Source organism: Haliotis asinina, chromosome 8 (assembly GCF_037392515.1).
Source record: "Haliotis asinina isolate JCU_RB_2024 chromosome 8, JCU_Hal_asi_v2, whole genome shotgun sequence".
Lineage (NCBI taxonomy): Eukaryota > Metazoa > Mollusca > Gastropoda > Lepetellida > Haliotidae > Haliotis > Haliotis asinina.
Window position 1 is genome coordinate 51,795,849 of NC_090287.1, and position 22,006 is coordinate 51,817,854.

Consider the following 22,006-nt stretch of genomic DNA (forward strand, 5'->3'; position numbering starts at 1 on the left):
TTCAGTGTATGAAATATGTTTATTTCTCGATAAAATCGCCATCCCGTCATATGTTAATAGTCCAACGTGATTTCAAAGCAGGGCTTAAAGACAGTGCTTTCATCGTCACGTGACCAGTGGACAAAGTGCATAAGTTTGGAAAATAGTAACCATGGAAACATTCGTGCAAAGTTTGAATGTCAAGGACATGATGAAGACCTCGCGCAGCTTTACGAGATCAAACAAGCTAGAAATTGTAGGGTATATAATGAATTAGTTCTAGAGATAAGTCTTAAAACGAACACATTGAGCAGATAGGATACGTTTCCCTCGTTGGTAGGACAATATAGCGCATTAAATGATAACCAACATACAACCACACGCTCAAATCAACATCCGCTCCGCGAGAATCACATTTACGCCACCTATCGGTGGACACATTGCGACATTAAGGTTAAGCCCCTTGGGTTAATTTGGAATGGCCGTTAATTTGCTAACAACATGAATTGAAAAAACGGGATGAAATGTTTATCTACAACTGGTTACACATTACTCTGGTTGAAATGGAAAATACAGCTACACAGATGCCTCTCAAAAGTTTAATCATACAGCAATGGCGACTGACAGGACGTACAGTTATCATATACACTCTGGCACGCCACTGAAAAGGCAGACCACTACAAGCCTATTCCGACTGCTTGGAATAGCCTGTTAATATCACAACATCGGCGACTTGCCAACCCTTGCGCACTTGCCACCAAACGATACCGATAAGGTAAATGACATACTTAAGGGCGCCTCTGGTGGCGTGACAATGTAAGGGGAGGTAACTTATCGCGTAACATTCGGGAAGAGAAACATGGCTTCAAAACTTGAAATTCTTAAACTACACACATTATCTTTACAGACTTCAAAACATTTGTTTTCAAGCCCGAATTCTATAAAACATTATAAACACTAACTTCTACAGTATCAATGTAAGCAGATGGGGATCAGCTGTAGCCTCGATCTGGCACGATAAGGTCAAGGTCGCGATTGCAGTGCGGACGTGTACTGGCTCAAAGTTTGAAGAAACAGGACTTGTTGTTGGACAACGTATGACGGGAGAGAAGCGGACGTTCTTAGTCAATTCTAGTACAAAGCGATCTGACTTTTGTTCCAAACAGGCTTTGCAAAAGCGAAGTGGTAGAGAAAAGTAGTTGCTTAAAATGGTGAAGTAGGTTCATCGTCATAGGTCTTTGTGAGAGCATTAGATCGAGCTGTTGGTTGGCAATTTACAAACAGTTGATTGGAAGAGGAAATATGAAAACATTTCTCAAAGACTGCATACAGTCGAAAAAAATTGGTTGTAGCGAAGAATATCTATCGATTCCGTGAACACCGCGACCATCTATCCACGGTAACAGCAAACAGTCACGCCGTGACACCACTTGAACATTCACCAAAACGTGAAATAACAGATTACACAAGCAGAAGATAGATTGTATAAAATTACTAGCAACTCTTTCATCGAGTCACCGCAGCTTTCATGATATTGCCTGCCCAACTGCTTACGGTTAAACAGACCTAAATCCAACCTACCAACTATACCTAGAGGCGCAATAGTAGTACTAATACTATAATACTGTGCATGTAATGACAAATAGAATTGAGAACATATATTCACTTCTGACAGAATACTCCTCTTGACATCTTAATGAATAACAGAATCACAGCCAATCTAATAAATACTCATTTGGTATCATGTGCGTTTTATGAGAGTACTTATACGTGTTCGAAAACCCAGGACCTTTCGTAACAGGGTATGCACGGCTATTGACCGAATTTCAGAAATATCTCACTAAGTAGACCCATGATTCATTGCTTTGCTGTTGAACACGGCAGTGTCCTACTAGGATACTGAACGGGAGCTTGTATCAGAGAGATAATATGATGTCTACATTAACACTAGACATGGCATCATGACTACTTTTACAGATCGGATGGGAAGATCAAGTGTATTCAGTTTGTACCAAGGCACTGGCAAAACTGTGTTACGGGATTTTACACCATGTTATGGTAAAAGCGCGATAATTACAAGCAGTACATGCGGTAAGCCGGATTTGTAAGGCTAAACATTCTCCTTATGCAGGGACGATTTGTTTGTGTTCGAGAACACAACGGCGTGCAGGTTCATTATAATCTACGAGCATTGGTGGAGAAAGCTAGTGACTTGGAAGATCTACCACTGACTAGCAATCAATAATCACAGAGCACTGTAACACACTTCTGTCACAATTACTGCACGTGTTGAATGCACATATTGTATGGAAGCAGAATGTCTTCTTTTGCCAATTATAAGTCATGATTATATCAACTGAAACTTCTATCTAGACATGATCGGACTTTGTATGCATAACCCACAACCCCGATTTCGCAACAATTACAGTGAATAAGATACTACTTCTTGTGTGAATAGTGTAAGATAAGTTTGATAAGATTGGGTGGTCAATGTTGTCGTTTGATACAACAGAAGGTAAGCCACAGTCGGGATTCGTACACGGGGTTTTAATGGGAAGATGGTGGACTAGAAGGTTCCAGTAAACCAGCTTCAGAATGAGGGATCCTGCATGGCCAGTGGGACGAATTACACACAATGAAATTGACATTGACCAGTCTCAGAGGTGACACATGCTACATAATCATCACTGACCGGGATGGTTCTATAAACAATGTACACGCTTTCAGAAGCTAGTTGGTTTTGCATTGGTTTTCTGGAGCCGGTGTACTGGTTACTAAATGCTGGTTTACAGAGCCGGAGAACTACATCAGTGTCCTATGCATGTTCTTAGTCAAGGCGGGTGACTAATACGCATAGATCGGCATTATTAAAACTGGGTTTTGATACATTGCCAGCTATGAAACATGAATTTCAGGCGTTTGCAAATTCTACTTCCTGACGCAGATGTACAATATATCAGGTACTCAGATGTGTTCCAGGGTGGAACCTTCCCTGGTTGAAGAAAGAAATAAAGCTCGTCAACAGAAACATGAACAAACAGCAAAGTCAATGACGTAACAAGCGTGATTTAACATTAACGACGTTGTGTGGCTGTCGTGACGAGGTAGTCAGCCCGTCACGGCGCCGACACGTTGACATAAGGGGATTCGTTGATGTTGGATGCCGTAGATGGCCCCGACAAGAAAAGCGACACAGCAACTGCGATATGATTATTTGAAATAATCAACCCCGGGAACAACAAACCATGGAGCTTATGACCAAGGAGAGATTATACATACTGCTGTTCATGAAAATGTCAAACAAAACTGTCACCCTTGCAATTTGTAACATCCCGTGTTGACTGTAGTACGATTTCGTAATCAGAAAATGTAAAATCAGGAGGCTAAAGGCCGAGAAAGCTACATGAAACATTTACAAGAAATCTCATTTTTAAACGCTTGATTCATACACCCAAACTATGAAAATTTCATTTGAGACTGAAATAGATTGATATCTATAATGTGAAGAGATGTAAACTAAATCAGTCGCGTCACGGGTTTACAGATCAATGTTAACGGAGCTCTCTGAGTAAGAATATAGCATGGTTCTAACTATGTTGTATCTATATGTGATATAATTATTACAATGTTTTTAGCGGGTGTACTTTCATGGGCAATCGAATATAACCACTGACACTAATATGTCTAAATTTCCTCGACAGATACACGACTCCGCGGATTAAAGGCGTGGTGCAACCTCAAAGAGCTCCTTTAAAATTCTGTATTTTCCCGGTGGAGAGGGGTGTCCTCGATATATTTGTTGACATGAGAGCCAAGAAGGTTGTCGACAAAGAACAAAATCGTAATTAAACATATGTAAGAAGGGACTAAGCTCAGAGTTATTATCAGTGCTCTTATTCTCGAAACGTTCGTAGCCCTAAGGATTCGTAACTTTGATCGTAGCCAATATGTTGAAAATGGGCTTAACAAGTTTGTAAGGCCACGAATGTTTCGAGAATAGCTGGTCTGTTCTATAAATCTTGAATTACAAAACGCCATTTCTCTTGAAGCCCAACTGTGTCTACCAGTGAAAATGTTAATGATAATTTTTAGCATAGAGGCAATGTTGACGTTTCACAATGATGTCTCAATCTAGACTGAAGAGACCGTAGGCACAGTCCCTTTTTTGTGTAAAATGTTAGCACGCTAGTATTCAATCCGGCGACTACAGACTGAGCCTATCACCCAGTTGATGTATATCATCAAAAAGTAATACAAACTCACAGAATTCATACCAACAGCTAGCAAAGTATTCACCTCTAAAGCAATACCATATGATTGGGTATATCACCCGTTAGTGAAGTATATGAAGGATTCGAGACGGAATTTTGACGGAATTAAAATGGATTGCCATTTGGATAAGACACGCGGTACCAGAAACTGTTTGGGAAAAAGATGTCCGAGAAAACTCTTTAGGCTAGTGCTTGGGCAGTACAGGTCAACTTGGCGACTAAAGTCACCGCGAAAGGATTCTGGGCGTGAGTGGGGTTGGATGGGGTGTAATCGGTTCGGGTGAGGTTTTGGATAGGGAATGTAAGAACCGACGTTAGTAATGGCGTCCTGCACGTCACTACCTTCTACTACATCTGATGGCAATGAGACATGCTGCGTCTGAGAGAGTGCTGTCACTATAAGCCAGGCGAAGCCCACGCACTCAAATGCGGAGCTTATGGTCCCAGTAAAAAAAATATGTGTGCATGACAAACATTACAAAATTCGCAAAAATTCAAAACTTGCATCCTTGAAATAGCAAATGGAAAGACATTACAATGAAAGTTTCATTAATATCACTGAAAACCTTTCGACTAAATTGCCCGTTCGCCTGCCACCCTCTGTTTGGATTGAGTATCCGGGGTGCGCGCGCAAGTGGGCGACGGACCATGATACTCTGCTGCCTGGGGTCCTTCCGCTTACTGCTAGCTCCAGTACCTCCACAACAACTGGCCAATCAACACGCTAGCACATGACTGCACGAGATATGATTGGTCAGCATTTAGTATCATCCTGATTGGCTTGAATACCCGGTTCTCTCCCTTGTGACTTTGTTATTATTAGGTTTGCTCACTTTGTCACGCCACGATATCACTGTCAGCATGGAGCTCCACTGTTTTTTGCTGTTCCGTTGTATCACTAGCATGACTAGAAGTGGTTTCAACCACCACAGTTTCGGCGTCACCGTTATCAACGCAATCTTCATCATTATCATTCTCCTCAAATTCGTCTTCGCTTCCATGTTTCTTCCTTCGGAATGTACGGTATGCCTTTTGAATTATTTTAGCTGCATAATGCTCTTTTTGTCTTTTTAATGTACTGCTGACTACCACATATTCTGTTTCCGCTTCCGTTTGCTGCGGGATGTCCGGTGTTTCTGTAGTCCCGAGGAAATTCTTCGTCAACGCATCTAATATGTCTCTACAGAAGCACATATCTCCTTCGCATATTGGAATATCCAACTTGACTAACATAAAGTGATTAGGCTTCTGCAACTGCAAAGGCTCCTCCAAGAAGTCCACAAAGTCTGAAAGCATATCCAGCGGGATGTATTGGGTAGCATCGGGGTCGTATTTCTCCCACTTCTCATAATACATATCGAAGTCATCTGGCGTCAGGCCCTGCTGTACGTCTTCAGTGGCCTGACTAAAGTTCTCCAATATGACAGCAATGTACATGTTTACCACGACCAGGAAACTAATCACTAGATAGGTCACTAGGTACATTGTGGCTATCGTGTACTCCGCGCAAGATTCGTTTGGCTTACATCGGGCGATTAAGCCATTCAGGACACCGTCCCACCCGGCCGAAGTGCACATTTGAAACAACAATATAAAACTCCGGAAAAAAGTCTTGAAATTGAAGGCATCGTCCAAACCGTATTCCTCCTCGGCCGTCATGAAGAAGTTCATGCCCATTATAGCATAGATAAACATTACAAGAGCTAACAGCAGCCCGATGTTGAACAACGCCGGAAGTGACACGGCCAGCGAAAACAGAAGAGTTCGGATGCCCTTAGCGGATTTCACCAATCGTAGTACTCGACCTACTCGGAACACTCGGATAACTCGAAGTAACGTAGGGGACACGAAGAAGTTCTCAAAGAAGCCCGCTAACGACAAAGCTGAAACAAAGTAAAAGTACATTGAAGGCACAAAGTCAAAGTAACACGTCTCTAAAATTAAAAAAAAATGCATTTCTCTCAACAACACTATCAGCTCTCAGGGAAGCTACAACATATAACCCCACTCCCCTCACACCCAAATGAACCACACAGAGTAATGTCCCATAGAGTGTTCTTTACAAACATCATTCGCACAACTTGTGATCGAAAGCAGTTCGGCAATCACTAAAAACACTCGATGTACGAAGCAATTGTTTACATTTCATAAGAAGAGATGTTTCTGTTTGGAAGCTGTTCGCCTCGAAGATACCCTCACCTATTTCAGGCAAGTCGTAAGGGAAAATAAGTCTTTAAATGCATCAATAGGAGGCTAAAATGAGGGCATATGCCTCATTATATAAAATATAGGACAAAACAAAGTGGAAAAGGCGAGACATTGAGCCTTCAATACCACGCCGTACGTATGATTTTGAAACTTAATATTACGTATTTTATATAGGTGCGAAATGCAGTAATGCAGTTCCGTTCATTTATGTTAATTTATGTACAGGGTGTAAAACGTCATTTAGCCCCTAACATCTTTTGAGTAATACATATCTACTGTTATTTTAGTTCGTAATACGTAACTGAGAGAGTCCGCACAATTAACATCGCACATTGATCTTATGCAGTAAATACAATCTCGGTTTTTTGTTACGTCACTTAGGTGAATAGGAGAGGGATGGTTGGGCTAGTCGTCGTTATAGTGGTATGGTAATTGTATTTGGATTTAAGTAATTGTTGAAATACGACACTTAAGACTGTCTTAGCGCTAAGATAGCTTCGAAAATCTAGGACTTTTAATGGACTGTTTTTACCTAACATATCAAATTACTATAAACAAGAACAAAATGAGTAATGCGAGTGGGATGTTTAACCGATCTGCTACGAGACATAAGTTACATTTTAATAATTATAATGTATGATAAATAATTACTATTTAACTTCTGAAAAGTGAAATAAATATTCAATAAAATGCAGACACCGTTACCATGACTTCAGAGTCAATACAAATATAATGTTTGACTGTCTCGGGATTATTCCATCACATTTAGTGTCGCCCCGTCGTGATATTTCTGAAAAATTGCTAAAAGCTCGCCGTTACCAAGAAGGATATATTCTACCATTGGACCGTTCATTATATTTGTATGTTTTGCACTGTAAATGTAGAATATTTACACATAGCGTGAGTACGGTTTTACGCTGCTTTCAGTTATATTCCAGCAATATCAAGGCGGGGGACACTACACTGTCACTCTACGCACGTGGGGAATCGAATCTGGGTCTTTGGCATGGCATGACAAGCGAACGCTTTAACCATAACGGCACCCACTAACTTAACCATAAGTTCCCCGTTATACACAAAGAAAGCACTTACCTAATATTGATAAAATCACAACAACAAAGTCAAATACATTCCATGGGATCTTAAAGTAGAACTGTCGTAGTCCTATTATTTTCAGCACGCACTCCAATGTGAATATTGCAATAAACACGATGTTGATATATTTCAGCGCTTCCTCAATTTCCGGGATCATTCCTTCGTGTTCTATCATCATCGTTATCATGTTCAGCAAAATCACTACCATGATCCCAATGTCAAACATCTGGTTTGTGGTAACATCAAAGATGATACCCGCTATCCAGAGCTGAAACGAAATAAGAGACGAATAACTTAATTTGTCTATTTTTGTTGTTGTTTAGCCGCACTTAGTAATATGTGAAGCGGGTTTGCAAATAATCGAGTCTGGATCAGACAGTCCAATGATTGACATCATCAGCATCGATCTCACTATGACACATATCAAGAGGGCATAACCATCCTTAGTCGTCTATAATTAATTTTTGCTCCCAAAACAATTTACATATTCTTACTTGCATAATTTCAGAACATTAAGCATGCCAAGAAGTAAACGATTTTTAAACAAGTCCTGTATTTTGTCAATAATAACAATAAATTGGTATTTCTCGTGCACCATATTCCATGCAGAGCATGCTCAAAGCGCTACATATGAAACAGTCAATAGTTCAATAGTATTGAACATTCCAAAGGAGTTGTTTGAAATTTAATCCCCCACCCGTCAATGTTCCACTGATGTAAACAGCAGGATGAAAATTATCGAGTATGGTCAGTGAGTCCAGCGATCGACGTCAAGAGCATCAACATAAGCAGTTGGGGTACGACCACATAGACCTTATCAAGGGATCCTGTGGGCCTCCTACCACAAGCATGAGTCACTGAAATATGAGTCATGGGTAGTTAATTAGAGACTTACCTTTGGTTTTGGAATGGACTTTTGCGGCGATTTAGACTGCATGCGCTTCATGGCCATGTAGTATTTCTTCTGGTCGTCTGTCATGAACATTTCCAACGACCCCCCTTGCTGTTGAATAGAATAACACCCTTTAGGTTGAGTTGAGTTGGGCTTTGAGTCACATAGGCATTAAGTCTGCACTTATAAACATTTCAAGAGTCCAAATTATTTTTCAAAAACCCAACAAACAACATCCAAGCAACAAAAACATATATACTCAGCAGCAAAAGAAACGCAACTTTGTATTTATTATTTTCAAACAGAAGAAAAAATCCATAAACTTTTATGAGATTTCATTTTTTCGAAGCTTACGTTTCTCGTGCTCTTAATATATTCTACAAAGAAAAACTGTCATTGCAACTATAAACAACACAAGCAATTTGCACGTTTATTTCAAAGTGGCTTCAGTGTTGGAAATTACAGTTATGTGGCGGCGGCGGTCTGTAAACAATCTGGACGAGACAAACAACAGCGTGTGATCAACAGCATGCGCATTGATCTACGCAACTGGGAAAGGATGACATGTATCAAACAAGTCAGTAAGCCCGACCACCCGATCCCGTTACCAAAAGCGTCACTGAAGATCAGTTAAAACCTGGATCCTACCCTCAGTGCTGTGATCATGTTCTTGCTAAAAGCGCTTTTATTGACTTACTTTTTTCTTCTGCTGGTTAAAGTTGTCGATGATCACACCGATGAAGAGGTTGAGGGTAAAGAACGAGCCGAAGATGATGAAGAGGACAAAGTACAAGTACATATAGCGATTGTCTTCATACAATGGCTGCTGGTTAGGCTGCAATGCAACACATTCATTATTAATTACACAATTTACACGTTTAGCAACATTCCAGCAATATCACGCGGGGGACACCTGAAAAGGGCGTTGTGCCTATTTGGGGACTCAAACTCGAGTCGTCTGTGGCACAAGCGAACGCTTTAACCACGAGGCTGCTCTGTACCAGATGATCAAGCGCGAAGATCTATAGATAATCACCAACAAACTAGTCTAGACTAGACGAGACAATCCAGTGATCGTTATTATAGACATTGATGCTGTCACCTGGGATAGGATACCTTCTGTCAGCTGGAGGTAACCTGACGTATGTTTGTGTGTACGAAGGTATGTTTGTGGGTTGATGGCAGTGAAGGTAGGTACAGGGTAATTTTCCATACACGGGTTTCGACCAGAATACTCCAGTGACTGATATCATGAGCAGTGACCCAAGCAATTGGACATGCATCAAACCGGTCAGCTAGCTCGACCACCCGATCATGTTGTTGTCGTCTCTTATGACAAGCACTGGCTTGCTGATGACCAATTCTAATCCAGAGGAAGATAACCATGTGCACTATGGTTCTAGCAAATACAGTTTCTGTTGACACCATCACTTCTTTTTCTCACCTGTCTACTGTCTATAGCATCATTCATGATGTCGATCCAGCCTTTGTAGGTTGCCTGTGTTGGAAGAAAAAAGTTCAAAGTTTCAATAATCAGTTCCTTCACGGATGTTATAAGGTCGATGCCTTTTGAACCATATCACGAAATCAAAATTTGCTTCACAGTTGGGTGAGTGAGTTTAGTTTTACGCCGCACTCAGCAATATTCCAGCTATATAGCGGTGGTCTGTCTGTAAATAATTGAGTCTGGACCAGACAATCCAGTTATCAACATCATGAGCATCGATCTGCGCAACTGGGAACCGATGACATGTGTCATCCATCCAAGTCAGCGAGCCCGACCACCGAACCCGTCAGTCGCCTCTTACGACAAGCAAGGGTTACAGAAGGCCAGTATTCTAATCTGAGCCTTCATGGGTTGTACTGTGTGGAAAATGGTGCCAGTGTCTTGATTGAAACCAACAATCTAAATATATTATTCCATAAATGCCTGATGACAATTATTTGACCATTGGATAAGCCTGATTGCGTGGAAATGTATACTGGACAAAAATAGTTAGGAATACTTGTAACTTTTAGAAATTATGAAATAGTGATGTATTTATTCATTGACATACTGATAAAATATCAGGCATAAAAATACCAATATCCCTAACTTATTTTGGGGTTGTCTTTAAGATGAAAAATCACACCATTGTACAATCATGTTATACAGCACTGACATTCATTTTGCCTCAAACAAAAATAACACTTCCCCCTCCAAACCCTAATGCACCTCCATCCCCACCCCACCCCAAAAAAACCACGCTCCACCTATAACAATAATAATAATTTTGATAATAATGACCATTACTAAAGCTCATATTTCAACACACTCTTGAATGCTCAAAGCGCTAACACAGTATTGCCCTGGATAACCCAAGCATTGCTTTAGGCGCCAGAAAGTTATAGTCACATTACTTATCCCACTGGGTACCCATTTTCTGCGTGCCGAAAACAAACGCAATTTTGAACAAACAAGTGGGATCATGACAAATCTACTTACAACTTGGAAAAGGGCAAGATAGGCGTTGATGACATTGTCAAAGTTAATCTTGGAGTTGGTCCAAGTGTAATTTTGAGACTCGCATTGGTTCCGGTGATCCACAATGTTGACGTGAAGTGTCTCGTTATTCTCATCCACACATTTATGGAATTTGCCTGCAAAAAGCTGTACGCCCATGATACCAAAAATAAGCCAAAACACCAGGCACACCAGTAGCACGTTGAAGATGGAGGGTATAGCTTTAATCAAAGCATTCACCACAACCTGCAAAATTCGAAAGTCCTATTAACTCGACATGTTACAAACACACATTACATGTATAATGTATATTGCAAAATCTATATAGTCCGTAATCCGTAATTGAGAGAGTCCCGATTAAACAGCAAGCCTTAATGATAAATTAAGAACACATCTGCCTTGAGAGACAGAGTAATATCGGATTTTGGAGAAAACAAGTTTGCAAAGAAGAGTCCGGATTTGACAGATTTCCCTGTATATATAAATAAATGACTTTGTCTTTGTAGAATAAGCGAGTGAGTATGGTTTTACACCGCTTTCAGCAACAGTCTCGGTAAACTTAGACTCAGTACTATTCGTTACACAGGTGTACTGGTATTGTAGATGGTCGCGTCAGCTAACCTTTTCAACTGACCAGGAACACCCCTTCACACACACACCACCCTCAACCCCATCTCTGGTTCCGCCTATGCGTGTCGTGACGGTGCCAACACCATTAGTAATCAAATGAGCACCTACCCTCATGCCCTCCCACCGCGAGACAGCTCGGAGGGGCCGAAGGGCCCTCAGGGTCCTCAACGCTTTGATAGCTCCCAGGTCACCAAGGTCGAAAGACTCAGCAGCTAGCAGCACGATAGACAGCTGGAACACAAGTAAATTTCATCGTTACAAGTAGCCCAAGGTGTGTGCATTTGAAAACGTTGACAAAAGACATTGTCTTTCCACAGTGGCTTCTTACAGCATCATTCGACACATGGTAAAATTGTTCGTTCAGCGTAACAATATTCTGTGGAAACATGAGTGTTTTACGCCGCTTTTGGCAATAAACGAGCATAATCATGGGGTGGGGGCGGGGGTCAGAATTGGCCTTTGCACAATGTACCCGATAACTTGATAACAATGAGAACAGTTCCCTTGTTTGACCATAGCTTCCTGTGTTATTTTCAGGCAGATCCAACAGAAATGCATTATATTGAAAATAATATATAATACATCAATATAATCGTTCAGTGCCTGTAGAAATATTTCAGAATTATGAGAGAGTGAGTGAGTATAGCAATGTTCCAGCAATATCACGGCAGGGGACACCAAAATGTGGGGAATGGGACCCGGGTCTTTGGCCTGACGAGCGAGCGCTTTAACCACAGGGCTACTTTACAGCCTCCAACAACAATGATAATAATATATACTAATAATGTGCCAGTAAACAGATAAGGTTACAGCTGTACTCTCATCACCCGAAGAATATAAATTAAATTAATAACATCACTTATCTTTGTTTCAAAACAAATGATTATCAGTTGATTACCCACCGATACGATGATAAAATCTAGCCAGCACCAAGCGTCCGTAAAGTAGGTCTTGAAGCCGAAGGCTATCCATTTAATCAACATCTCCAAGATGAAGATAGCAGTGAAGCACTTGTCAAGATACTCCAGAATTGCCTTCAGAATCGGCCTTTCGTCAAGGTATTCATCTTCCAGAGCCTATGTATCATCATCATCATCATCATCATCATCATCATCATCCAAATACATTTTGTATTACATTATATATCTCCCGGAATATCAATACTGAACATAAACATTAATTTTGAACATAGACGGCTTAATAAAAGTGATCGTCTAATATCATCATCATCATGATCAAAACAGATTAGATACTGACAACTGTGCACTAGGGGTTATGACAACATGGAAATAGTCTGCACGCAAAGTTGTCTCCTAGGTTTTTACACCCGGTCACAGATGGGCTCGATCCCAACATCTCAACCTCGCTGGATCACTAGCCTGGCGCTTTAGCCAGCTCGCCGCGCCGTGTTACTCGCTCGGAATGCCGAACTGTGGGAATTCATTAGTACTTCGTGTTAGTAATTCGCTATCTCGAATAACCGAGTCATGGAAATTACCGATGTTTTGCGTCTGCTAATCAATTTAAGGGAGATAACTCTAATTTTTTTTCTAGTCAACTGCTAGATTTTGTGTTTTGGTTGTGTCGTAACTGGCCAATTGTCTAACTCTGGTACTCCTTATTATGATCCAATATCCGAGTTTCACACAGTTCAAAAGTAACATTGAGGTGTTCGGTAAGAAAAATATGTTGTTCATTGGTCTCTCAGGGCCATGGAAAGATGTATCCTCTGTTTGTGGCTCTGTGAGCATAAACAGACATAGACACCATATCAACCCATGGGCCCCGAGGCACCGGTGAACATGGCATTTATCTTACCAAACAGCTAAATGTTAATTTTGAATTGTAATGTTTGTACCCGTCGCTAGATTTCTTCTGTAGATGACAAGAACAGATTTAGAATTATTTCCCTTCCACGGATCTACATTCGCAAAACATCGGTAATCTGCGTGCATCATACGTGATTCAATGTTATTCGAGATAAAGAAATACTACCACGAAGTACCAATGCCAGTGGGGTGCATGGCAATGTTACTCGCTTGTAAGCGGGGTACATTGAAAACAACAGAAGAGAGCTCAGCCAATCAGAAAGCGACATTTATGTGTGAGGTAAGATAACAAACCATCTCGTGACCAGTGAACAAGTTATATCACTTAATCATTCAACCGAAGTACTCACCAAGGCAGAACTACTGGCGAGGATCATTGTAATGATAAATGTTTCAAAGTACTTGTGCTCAGTCACCCGAAACATGAAGCATCGGAATTTCCACCAAAGCTGCCCAGTCTTGCTTTCTCCGATGGTTGTCAAACACTTAAACTTCCGCGTGCACACTTTACACAAACAGTCGTCAGGTTCCTTCACATACACAATGTCCACTTCGTTAATTTCCGGCTCTCCGTCGGCCTCGACCTTGATATCCTTCTCGCATTCGGAGAGTGAACTTGCGCTAGAACTGGCCTCGGAACCTAACATGCTCTTTGAGTCTTTGTTCATAGAACCCTCGCTTGATCTTCGAGGAAGCTGAAACCAGTCATTTGATACTTACAGTATTTCCAGGTCTGTTTGCATAAACACATAAGACGTCAAATCTATCTACAAATTTTCAACTATTTTATATTGATATTTAGACCGTTTCTGGGTTTATTGATACCCATGTGTTCAAGCTATCATAGGCAAGTTAAAAACTGGGTCTGTGACATTAATGTAAAACTTGACAATACAGTTGAACATATATCTTGACACTTAACTTTCTGGCGTGCATTACTTTATGACTCAACATGAAAGGTTTAATCGTTGTGAATTGTCTACTCTATAAACTCCACATTACAATGTCGAGAACTAAACGAAATTTTTCGAACCAACAGATGGGATAACTGCAACACAATTAAACTATGAGTGGACGTGTGATGAAAGATGTAAGTGGTGCGAGTTTGATTTAATCCAGCTGTGTAGTGGAGGGTATTTGTCATATTTACAGCTTAATTATATTCAAATACTTGGGCACAAGCGCTACCCGGATTTAGATGATTTCAGGCTTGTGTTCTACATCACCCGTCAATTCCCGTGCTAGAATTTGTGATCAACTATCTATGCTTGTCGTAAGAAGCGACTGGCAGGACCTTGAGGTCCGGCACGCTGATTTGGTTGACACATGTCATCGTATCCAAACTGCGTACATCTTTACTGATTATGTCAGTCACTGAATTGTCGACTGTTTAGAGATCGCCGTCATATAGCAGGACTATTGCGGAGGGCGGCGATAGAAAGATGTGATTGAATGAACAGACAAAACGAGCCCCAAAATGCTGTTCACTCGCACCATGAAGATGCGGTCAGAATTTCCCTTCAGCGACCCATGCTGGTCCTAAGAAGTGTCGAAGGGGATCAGGTGGTCTGCTGACTTGGTTGATGCAGGTCATCGTACCCGTACTGTGTAGATCGATGGTTATGATATCAGTCACTGGATTGTTTTGTCAGGAGTATTCAAAGACCGCCGTCGCATAATCGAAAAACTGTTGATTGTGACGTAAAAAAGCGAAAATAAAACAACTAAACTACCCCCAACAAACAGATAACAAGGTCGCGATCCACAAAGCGTTCGAAATGCCACAACATTCGTAGGGTTATGGTAACCTGTGGAGTTTCAACAGGTCAGTCCACAACGTGTTCGAAACGCCAGAACATTTGTAAGTATATGGTAAACTATAGAGTTACCACGGGTCAATCTACAACGCGTTCGAAATGCCACAGCATTCGTAAGTCTGTAGTAAACCATAGGGTGTGTTGATCGGGACCCTGGCCTGCACAACCATACTCGTAGCTTAGGTTGTTTGAAAACTGTAACCTATGACAGTGAAGAAAGACAAAACACAAAATTACACTTACAAAGGAGTACAACACCTAGTGTCCATGTGTACACAGTTGTGATATGTTTACGATATGTGCAAGACGGTGTATGCGGTGTATCAGATTGAAATCAATGTATGAATGTATGTACCTATGGACAACGCTAGACTACCAAAAACTCGCTTGGCAGCACGATACATATTGATATCAGACAAATGATACCGTTCAAAGTTCAGGAGTTTTCTCTTTCGTTTCTGAATAACGATATTATGGACGCAAGCAGACAAGATCTCTCTCTCCCCAACCTTTCATTTTACATATTCGTGTTTAGTATGCCAGACCTCCAAATACGAGATCGCATCGATAAGAAAAGATTGGATAAGATAATGAAAAAAAAATTGTTTTGTTTTTTAATATTCTGTCGATCTGAAAAGCTAATGCAAACAGTTCATTAATAATCATTGAAATTTGATTTTACTTTTGACCGATTTAAACCGATATGAAATTCTGGGCCAAAATTCAGTTTGAAATGTTTGGCCTTTTGGTGACAGTTTTAAATCACATTATGGAAAACAGATTAAAAGTAGGATCAATGACCAGATAAAGTACGACTCCGTAAAGAGTAAACTGCATCTCCCTCACATTTTGATGTTTCAGTCGGTTTAACGTTAAATTTTTAACACATTGAGCACCTGTCGACCTTCTCAGAATGCTCCGATTATCGGTCTCTGCTTAGTATATTTGGAGATCGATTTAACTGTGGTTGACGGCCGCAATATCCTTGAAATACTTCCTGTGATAATTCGTTTACTCCGTCACTGTCGGCAAGATCTTTCGTTGTTGCTGCCAAGGTCGTATGCTGAACCAAGGGGAGGTAACTATGGAAACCAAAGACCACTACAGGATTGTCTACGTGCTGAATATTGTAATGTAATACTAGCTTACCAACGCAGTTGTCTCACCTACCTTCTCACCGTCAGGTAGGTCGAGACCCTTTTCAGCATCTGAGAAGAAGAACATATATTGTCAGCGCAAAGTTCATTGATATTGACAAAATATTGACAAACTATAAAGGGCCATGTTGTACTCGGATACTCAGTATAAAGCTCTGATATTGCGTATTGATCTTATGATTGAAATTACAATACCAATTTACAGATATTTCCTTTGAAGAGAGCACGATTTTTTGCGGTCACTGCATTATTATCGAACCCAAATAGACCTTGAAAAGCAGTTAAATGCGAAATTCATTCGCCATAATATATTCGTCGTTATATCTGAATTCGTAATATCGAGAGTGTTTCTAACAAATGCGTAATCAGTATCCCATACTGTCCAGAGTACACCAAGGCCATAAACGACCTACAGGATGCTTAATACACTATATTATATCGTTTAATGATTTGCTTTATTTTTTAGAATTTAAGATAATCAAGTTTTACACTGTCTAATAATTGTCTACATCTACACTAGAGTACATTTTCCAGACAAAAGCACTGAACTCGACCAGAGAGTTACTAGTTACAACTTAAGGTTTACTCTGCATAATGAACACCGAATACAGCTTTGTTATCACCCACTAAAACACGGGACACGAGGAATACTCACAGAATGAACTGATTACAATATATAGTCGGGAGTAAACAGACATAAATATAGCTTTAATAACTGTAAAATGTATTTAAATAAACACCAAAATACTCGAATGCAATTTGTAGAAAGGAAACGTTTTGAATAGGGAAAGACAAAGCACCAACTCCAAAGGTGTATATTAGGCACCATTTCACGCAGAGAGAGAGGTAAAAAAAAAACCCAGCCAAGACTCGCATTAAATTAGAGGAGAAAGAAAATTGAATTTCTACCCTTGACTAAATTTCATAGATGAGATGGCGACGTTCACAACATATTGTAGTGATAGAAACACAGGAATACTGAAAGCGTGTGACATAGTGCACAGCAATTGATGACGTCATTATGACGCTCGCTTCTGATTGGTGGGGAACGACCGGGATGACGGTAGCCATTTAGGGGTGTTACACAGGCTGTGGATAATAGTTACTAAATAAACATACACTCTTCATAGCTGATAGATATCATGAAGGAATGGCATAAAAAGCCAGTGTGTGGATAAGAAAGAAGAGAAAGCCAAAATACTAAATCCGTGTTTTCAATATTTTTAAACAAAGAATACATTTCATAGTGAAATGGGTGCCCTAGGCGGATACGGGTTAGTGGGGTGGATGAGGATGGGTTGGAAAGAAGACTCTGTGGACACTGGTCAAGCAGAGGACAGTGGATGACGGCTTAGTATGAAGCGATAGAACACGGCGGCCAAATAAGCAGCAAGGCGTCTGGTGGTGAACGACGGGCTTTTCATTAAAACCTGTTTTGTTAGGAGAAAGGCTTTCGGTGTCTTGAGTTTGATGAAGTTCATAGGCTTTGCCATTACCAACTACTGTCTGGCCATCTGTTAAAGCTTCCTTGCCATTAAGCTCGGGTCGGGAGGAACTAGGGGACAGAGCGATCACGGGGCGTTTCGTCTTTCGCCGGAGTTTCACTTTCAGGCAGACAATGATCTTGACTTTCACCCAGGCCCCGAACCGCTTGAACCTGTCAACGGCCTCGGCCAGTTTGTTTGGCTCGTCATCTGCTTCTGATCTTTGAAGACTTTCGGCGCCAAACGAGCTCAGCAACAGAGCAAGAAACAGGTTCAATACCTAGTCAGGGAAGAGAGAAGTATGTTACAATCCTACAGCTTACAGTCGAGAGTAAGGATGACGACATTTCATTTGTGATAACGTTTTAAAGAACAATTGAAAATATGGTGAAATTCAGTTCAATATCAACACAAGTGTGAGTTGTTACATACTTCCAATTTAATTTCCATAAATGTTACATTCGCGAGATTTCTAATAGCATCAAAATGGTTGTGACCAACTAACGTCTCACACGACGTTGTCAACAGCACGAGTTTGAAAACACTAAACCTTTGAGCAAACATATGGTGGGAAAAGAGACTTGATTCTTTTTCCCGCCACCTTTTCCCGCCATCTTTTTCCCGCCACCTCTTTGACTATTAAAAATGTTTTCGAAATGCTTCAACTAACAAACTGAATATTTAATAATAAATTAAGTTTGTTGTGTGGTGTCGCCGTTGTCATCCTCAAGACAATCTATGAAAGTTTAAACTTCATTGCAAATGTATTTGCAAATGATCACTACAAAATGACTGAAAGGCGCCCCGTGCTTTGACGTAAGAAGTCAAAGACAGTATACAGCAGAAATTATGGAATATCTCATCAAGGAAATGAAATTCTTTCATATAACAATCGATTGTATCTTTCAAATATATACTGACCATCAATATAAACAGCACTGGCTTTTTGTCATGTTTTTGAACAGAAGACACTTTTTAAGAGAATCCATTTTTTCGAAATTGCGTTTCTTTTGCTGTTTAGTATATGGTTTGTATTAACAGCGTAACGGAAAATGTTTACCAACCACTAGATTACCGATGACCATTGTCAGGAGGAAGAAGGGCACACAGGAGTAGCCGGCGACTCTCATACACCCCCACATGGATTCAATCCACTCCCCGCACAACACACGGAATATTATCATGAAGGAATGAAGGAAGTCATCGAAGTTCCATCTGGGCATGCCACCACCAATGTCTGATTCGTCAAGGTATCTCTGATACGAGTCCCTGAACAGTTGCTGCCCCATGACGGCGAAGATGAAGACGACGATGCCAAGGACGATAGTCAAGTTACCCAGAGCTCCCATGGTCCGACCCACGATTGCAATCAGCATGTTCAGAGTAGGCCAGGATTTGGCAAGCTTGAAAACTCTCAGCTGAAGAAGAAGTTATTTTGTTACTGTAAAATAGGATCGATTTCTTCAGTAAGGAATGAGGAAATGATTTTGATAGTCAAAGGTGTTTGTATCATATCAAAAGAGCATTATATGACAAATTATCAAACCTAAATCATCGATTCAAATCGAACAGAAATATCTCCTGGGCTATGTCCACAATTATGCATTATGCCCTACCGCTTCACCGCGTCGCCCTTACCAATCTGAAGGCTCGGAGCACGGACAACCCTGGGAGCGCCTCAAGCATAAGCTCCATTAGACTGAGGAGGACGATGAAACTGTCGAACACATTCCAGTTGTCCTTGAAGTAATTAATGGGGCTTAGAGCCAAAATCTTTAGGAACGCCTCGGCCGCAAATATACCCGTGAACAGCTGTAACAAAAATATAAAACACGTCAGCAGGGTTCAAACAGAGAATGAAGTCTTTCTGACTTTATCCGAAACTGGCCCCTATTGTTGGAGGAATGGGATTTTCATTGCAGAGGTTTCAATCAGCACTTAACAAGCTTTTCTCTTTGAAGGAACCCTGTCCAGGTGATATGTTTAAAAGGAAAACTCGTTACGTTATATTTATGGACTATTCGGCATGTAATATGACCGATTTCTCTTATTTACCCGGGGAATTATGTTTTTTTCACCATTTTGACAAAAAATGTTTTGAATATGATTCTAAAGCTTCAAAAACCAGCACCTCGTTTCACAAAGAAGCATATCAATCTGTGTATCTGAAGTATTTGAGCAAATGTTTTGTTGAAAGAGACCTTGTATGTCAAGAGATGTTAAGACAAATCTCGAGCACTTACTAAGTTGGCAAATTCTGACACCCTCTTCAATTCTTCGTTCATGTCCCAGTGGTCCAAAGCCATGAAGCCGGTGTTAACTACGATACACAATGTAATGAACAGGTCCACGAAGGCATCCATGATGAACAGACTCACAAAATACTGCAGTTTTTTGAAGTTTGGCGAACAGTTCCATAAGCACAAATAGTTCATCAGCTTGTCGCGGACTGCTTCTGGCTGGACGCTTACAACGCTCATGAAACCTAAACAGGAGGAAGAGGGGTGAAAAGGTGTCATTAGAGGTCAAGGCCAGGCTTTAAAGTATTAGAGCAATGTTACGGCATGTCGCCTTAACATTGGGTAAAACCTAAAGTAACAAAGGTGTGAGGTATTTCCAACTCTCATGAAACCGCAGAAACATGTTCAAGGGACATATTCATTTACCTTTTCACACAGCGTATTGAGAACCCAACGTCCGGAGTGGCTGTAGCCGTTTGCCATAATGAGCCGTTACTAATGGCAACCATGGCATTAAGAGCTCCACCAGCGGGACATTGCTGTTAGGAGCTTGTGGAAACAAGGGACATAACTCCATGATACATGATCGGTTACACTTATACTTCATCAAAGCCAGTGTAAAATATCCCAAACATGTTGCATCATATTAGATGAGACGAGACAGACGTTTCGTTTTTCACAAAGAAAACTGCCTACATATCTACAACTAAATATTAAAAAGCATTATTGTAAGGTCCAAGGAGTGTACTTAGCGAAATTGGACATTTTGTGGTGAAATTCCAAGGTATAATTTAGAACTGAAATGGTGATCCTCAATGGAGCGAGGTAGGCAACTCACTTCTCCTGTGGCCAGAAGCATGGTCAATGAGATCTTTGAGAACCATCACATCTGAAAATGAAATACGACATCAGCAGGGCTATTGCATGAGTGACAAGAAATTTGGATTACAGAGTAATGTTTTGTACCGTTTAATATTGCATGAGCTGATGGTTGGTACCAGTTTGAGTTTGGCCAACTGTGACACCAAACGGACCCTGTCGATTACCTGGCGGTCCTATCAGCATATGGGTCGGTTTCAAAAAGTGACAACAAACTAATGATCCTTTGTTAAACAACTTTTGCACTCGAACGTCCAAAATTATGAGACAAATCATCAGATATGACCGATTTCATGTTGATTTCAAAATGGACAGAGCAAACACTACTCTACAACGAGATGACCAGTTAAGACAGTTAAGATCAAGGACGCAACAACAATGCATAATATATCTCCAAATAAGCAACAGGGTGGCAGTTACCTTTGATATCGACATTAGCAGCTGTGGGCGACGGACACAGGAAAGTGTTAGTGGGAGACATCTTTTGTTTTTCACCCACGCACTCTGACCCTAGACTACTAACGGAGTCCTGAAACAAAGTGACAAGGTAATAGCACCTGCACATGTAACAAAACCTGCAAAGTAGAAAAAGGGATTAAGGGGTTGAGTTCCTCTTGAGGTATGGTAATACTATTTATCTATTTACCGTAAACGTTTTATTGTAATTAATTCAGATTTATCCGTCTCCCTCCTAGAGCTGAATTGTTAGAGTTGTTAATTTAGATACCACAGATAAATAGAGTTATTTTTAAACTTGTAAAATTACGGAGCTCATGAAATACTAAGGCTTCCAAACAACAAATCTGGTTTCCGTTGTTACGCTTCGTCTACTGTATCAGTGAGATAGAGTTATCTCTAAAACAGCACTTGCCAAGTCTTAACATGTAAATACTATTCACCCTACTGACCTGGATATGAACTTCGCTTCATTAAAACTTCTTTATAAAAAATAAATATCATACACGTTCATACACGTATGTACCTGGAAAAAATACCAACAAAAATAAAAATAGAAAAATAAA

General features: G+C 40.6%; 1 protein-coding gene across 3 annotated transcripts in view; it reads right to left on the reverse strand.

The window, feature by feature from the left end:
• LOC137293824 (sodium channel protein para-like) overlaps positions 1 to 22,006 on the reverse strand; it is a 95,793-nt gene continuing 73,787 nt past the window's right edge. Inside the window, exons 14-29 of one of the 3 annotated variants that reach the window (XM_067824584.1) lie at positions 21,405 to 21,513; positions 20,944 to 20,994; positions 20,109 to 20,350; positions 19,504 to 19,677; positions 18,930 to 19,283; positions 17,878 to 18,145; positions 16,395 to 16,432; positions 13,758 to 14,102; positions 12,481 to 12,654; positions 11,687 to 11,809; positions 10,931 to 11,194; positions 9,890 to 9,943; positions 9,143 to 9,280; positions 8,449 to 8,556; positions 7,551 to 7,821; positions 1 to 6,133 (exon numbers count right to left, since the gene is read on the reverse strand). In XM_067824584.1, the coding sequence (XP_067680685.1) occupies positions 5,088 to 6,133; positions 7,551 to 7,821; positions 8,449 to 8,556; positions 9,143 to 9,280; positions 9,890 to 9,943; positions 10,931 to 11,194; positions 11,687 to 11,809; positions 12,481 to 12,654; positions 13,758 to 14,102; positions 16,395 to 16,432; positions 17,878 to 18,145; positions 18,930 to 19,283; positions 19,504 to 19,677; positions 20,109 to 20,350; positions 20,944 to 20,994; positions 21,405 to 21,513 (3,759 nt within the window). In that variant the 3' untranslated portion in view covers positions 1 to 5,087. Of the gene's footprint in view, positions 6,134 to 7,550; positions 7,822 to 8,448; positions 8,557 to 9,142; positions 9,281 to 9,889; positions 9,944 to 10,930; positions 11,195 to 11,686; positions 11,810 to 12,480; positions 12,655 to 13,757; positions 14,103 to 16,373; positions 16,433 to 17,811; positions 18,146 to 18,929; positions 19,284 to 19,503; positions 19,678 to 20,108; positions 20,351 to 20,943; positions 20,995 to 21,404; positions 21,514 to 22,006 lie in introns of all 3 variants that reach the window. The other 2 variants (XM_067824583.1, XM_067824582.1) reach the window with 2 other exon arrangements.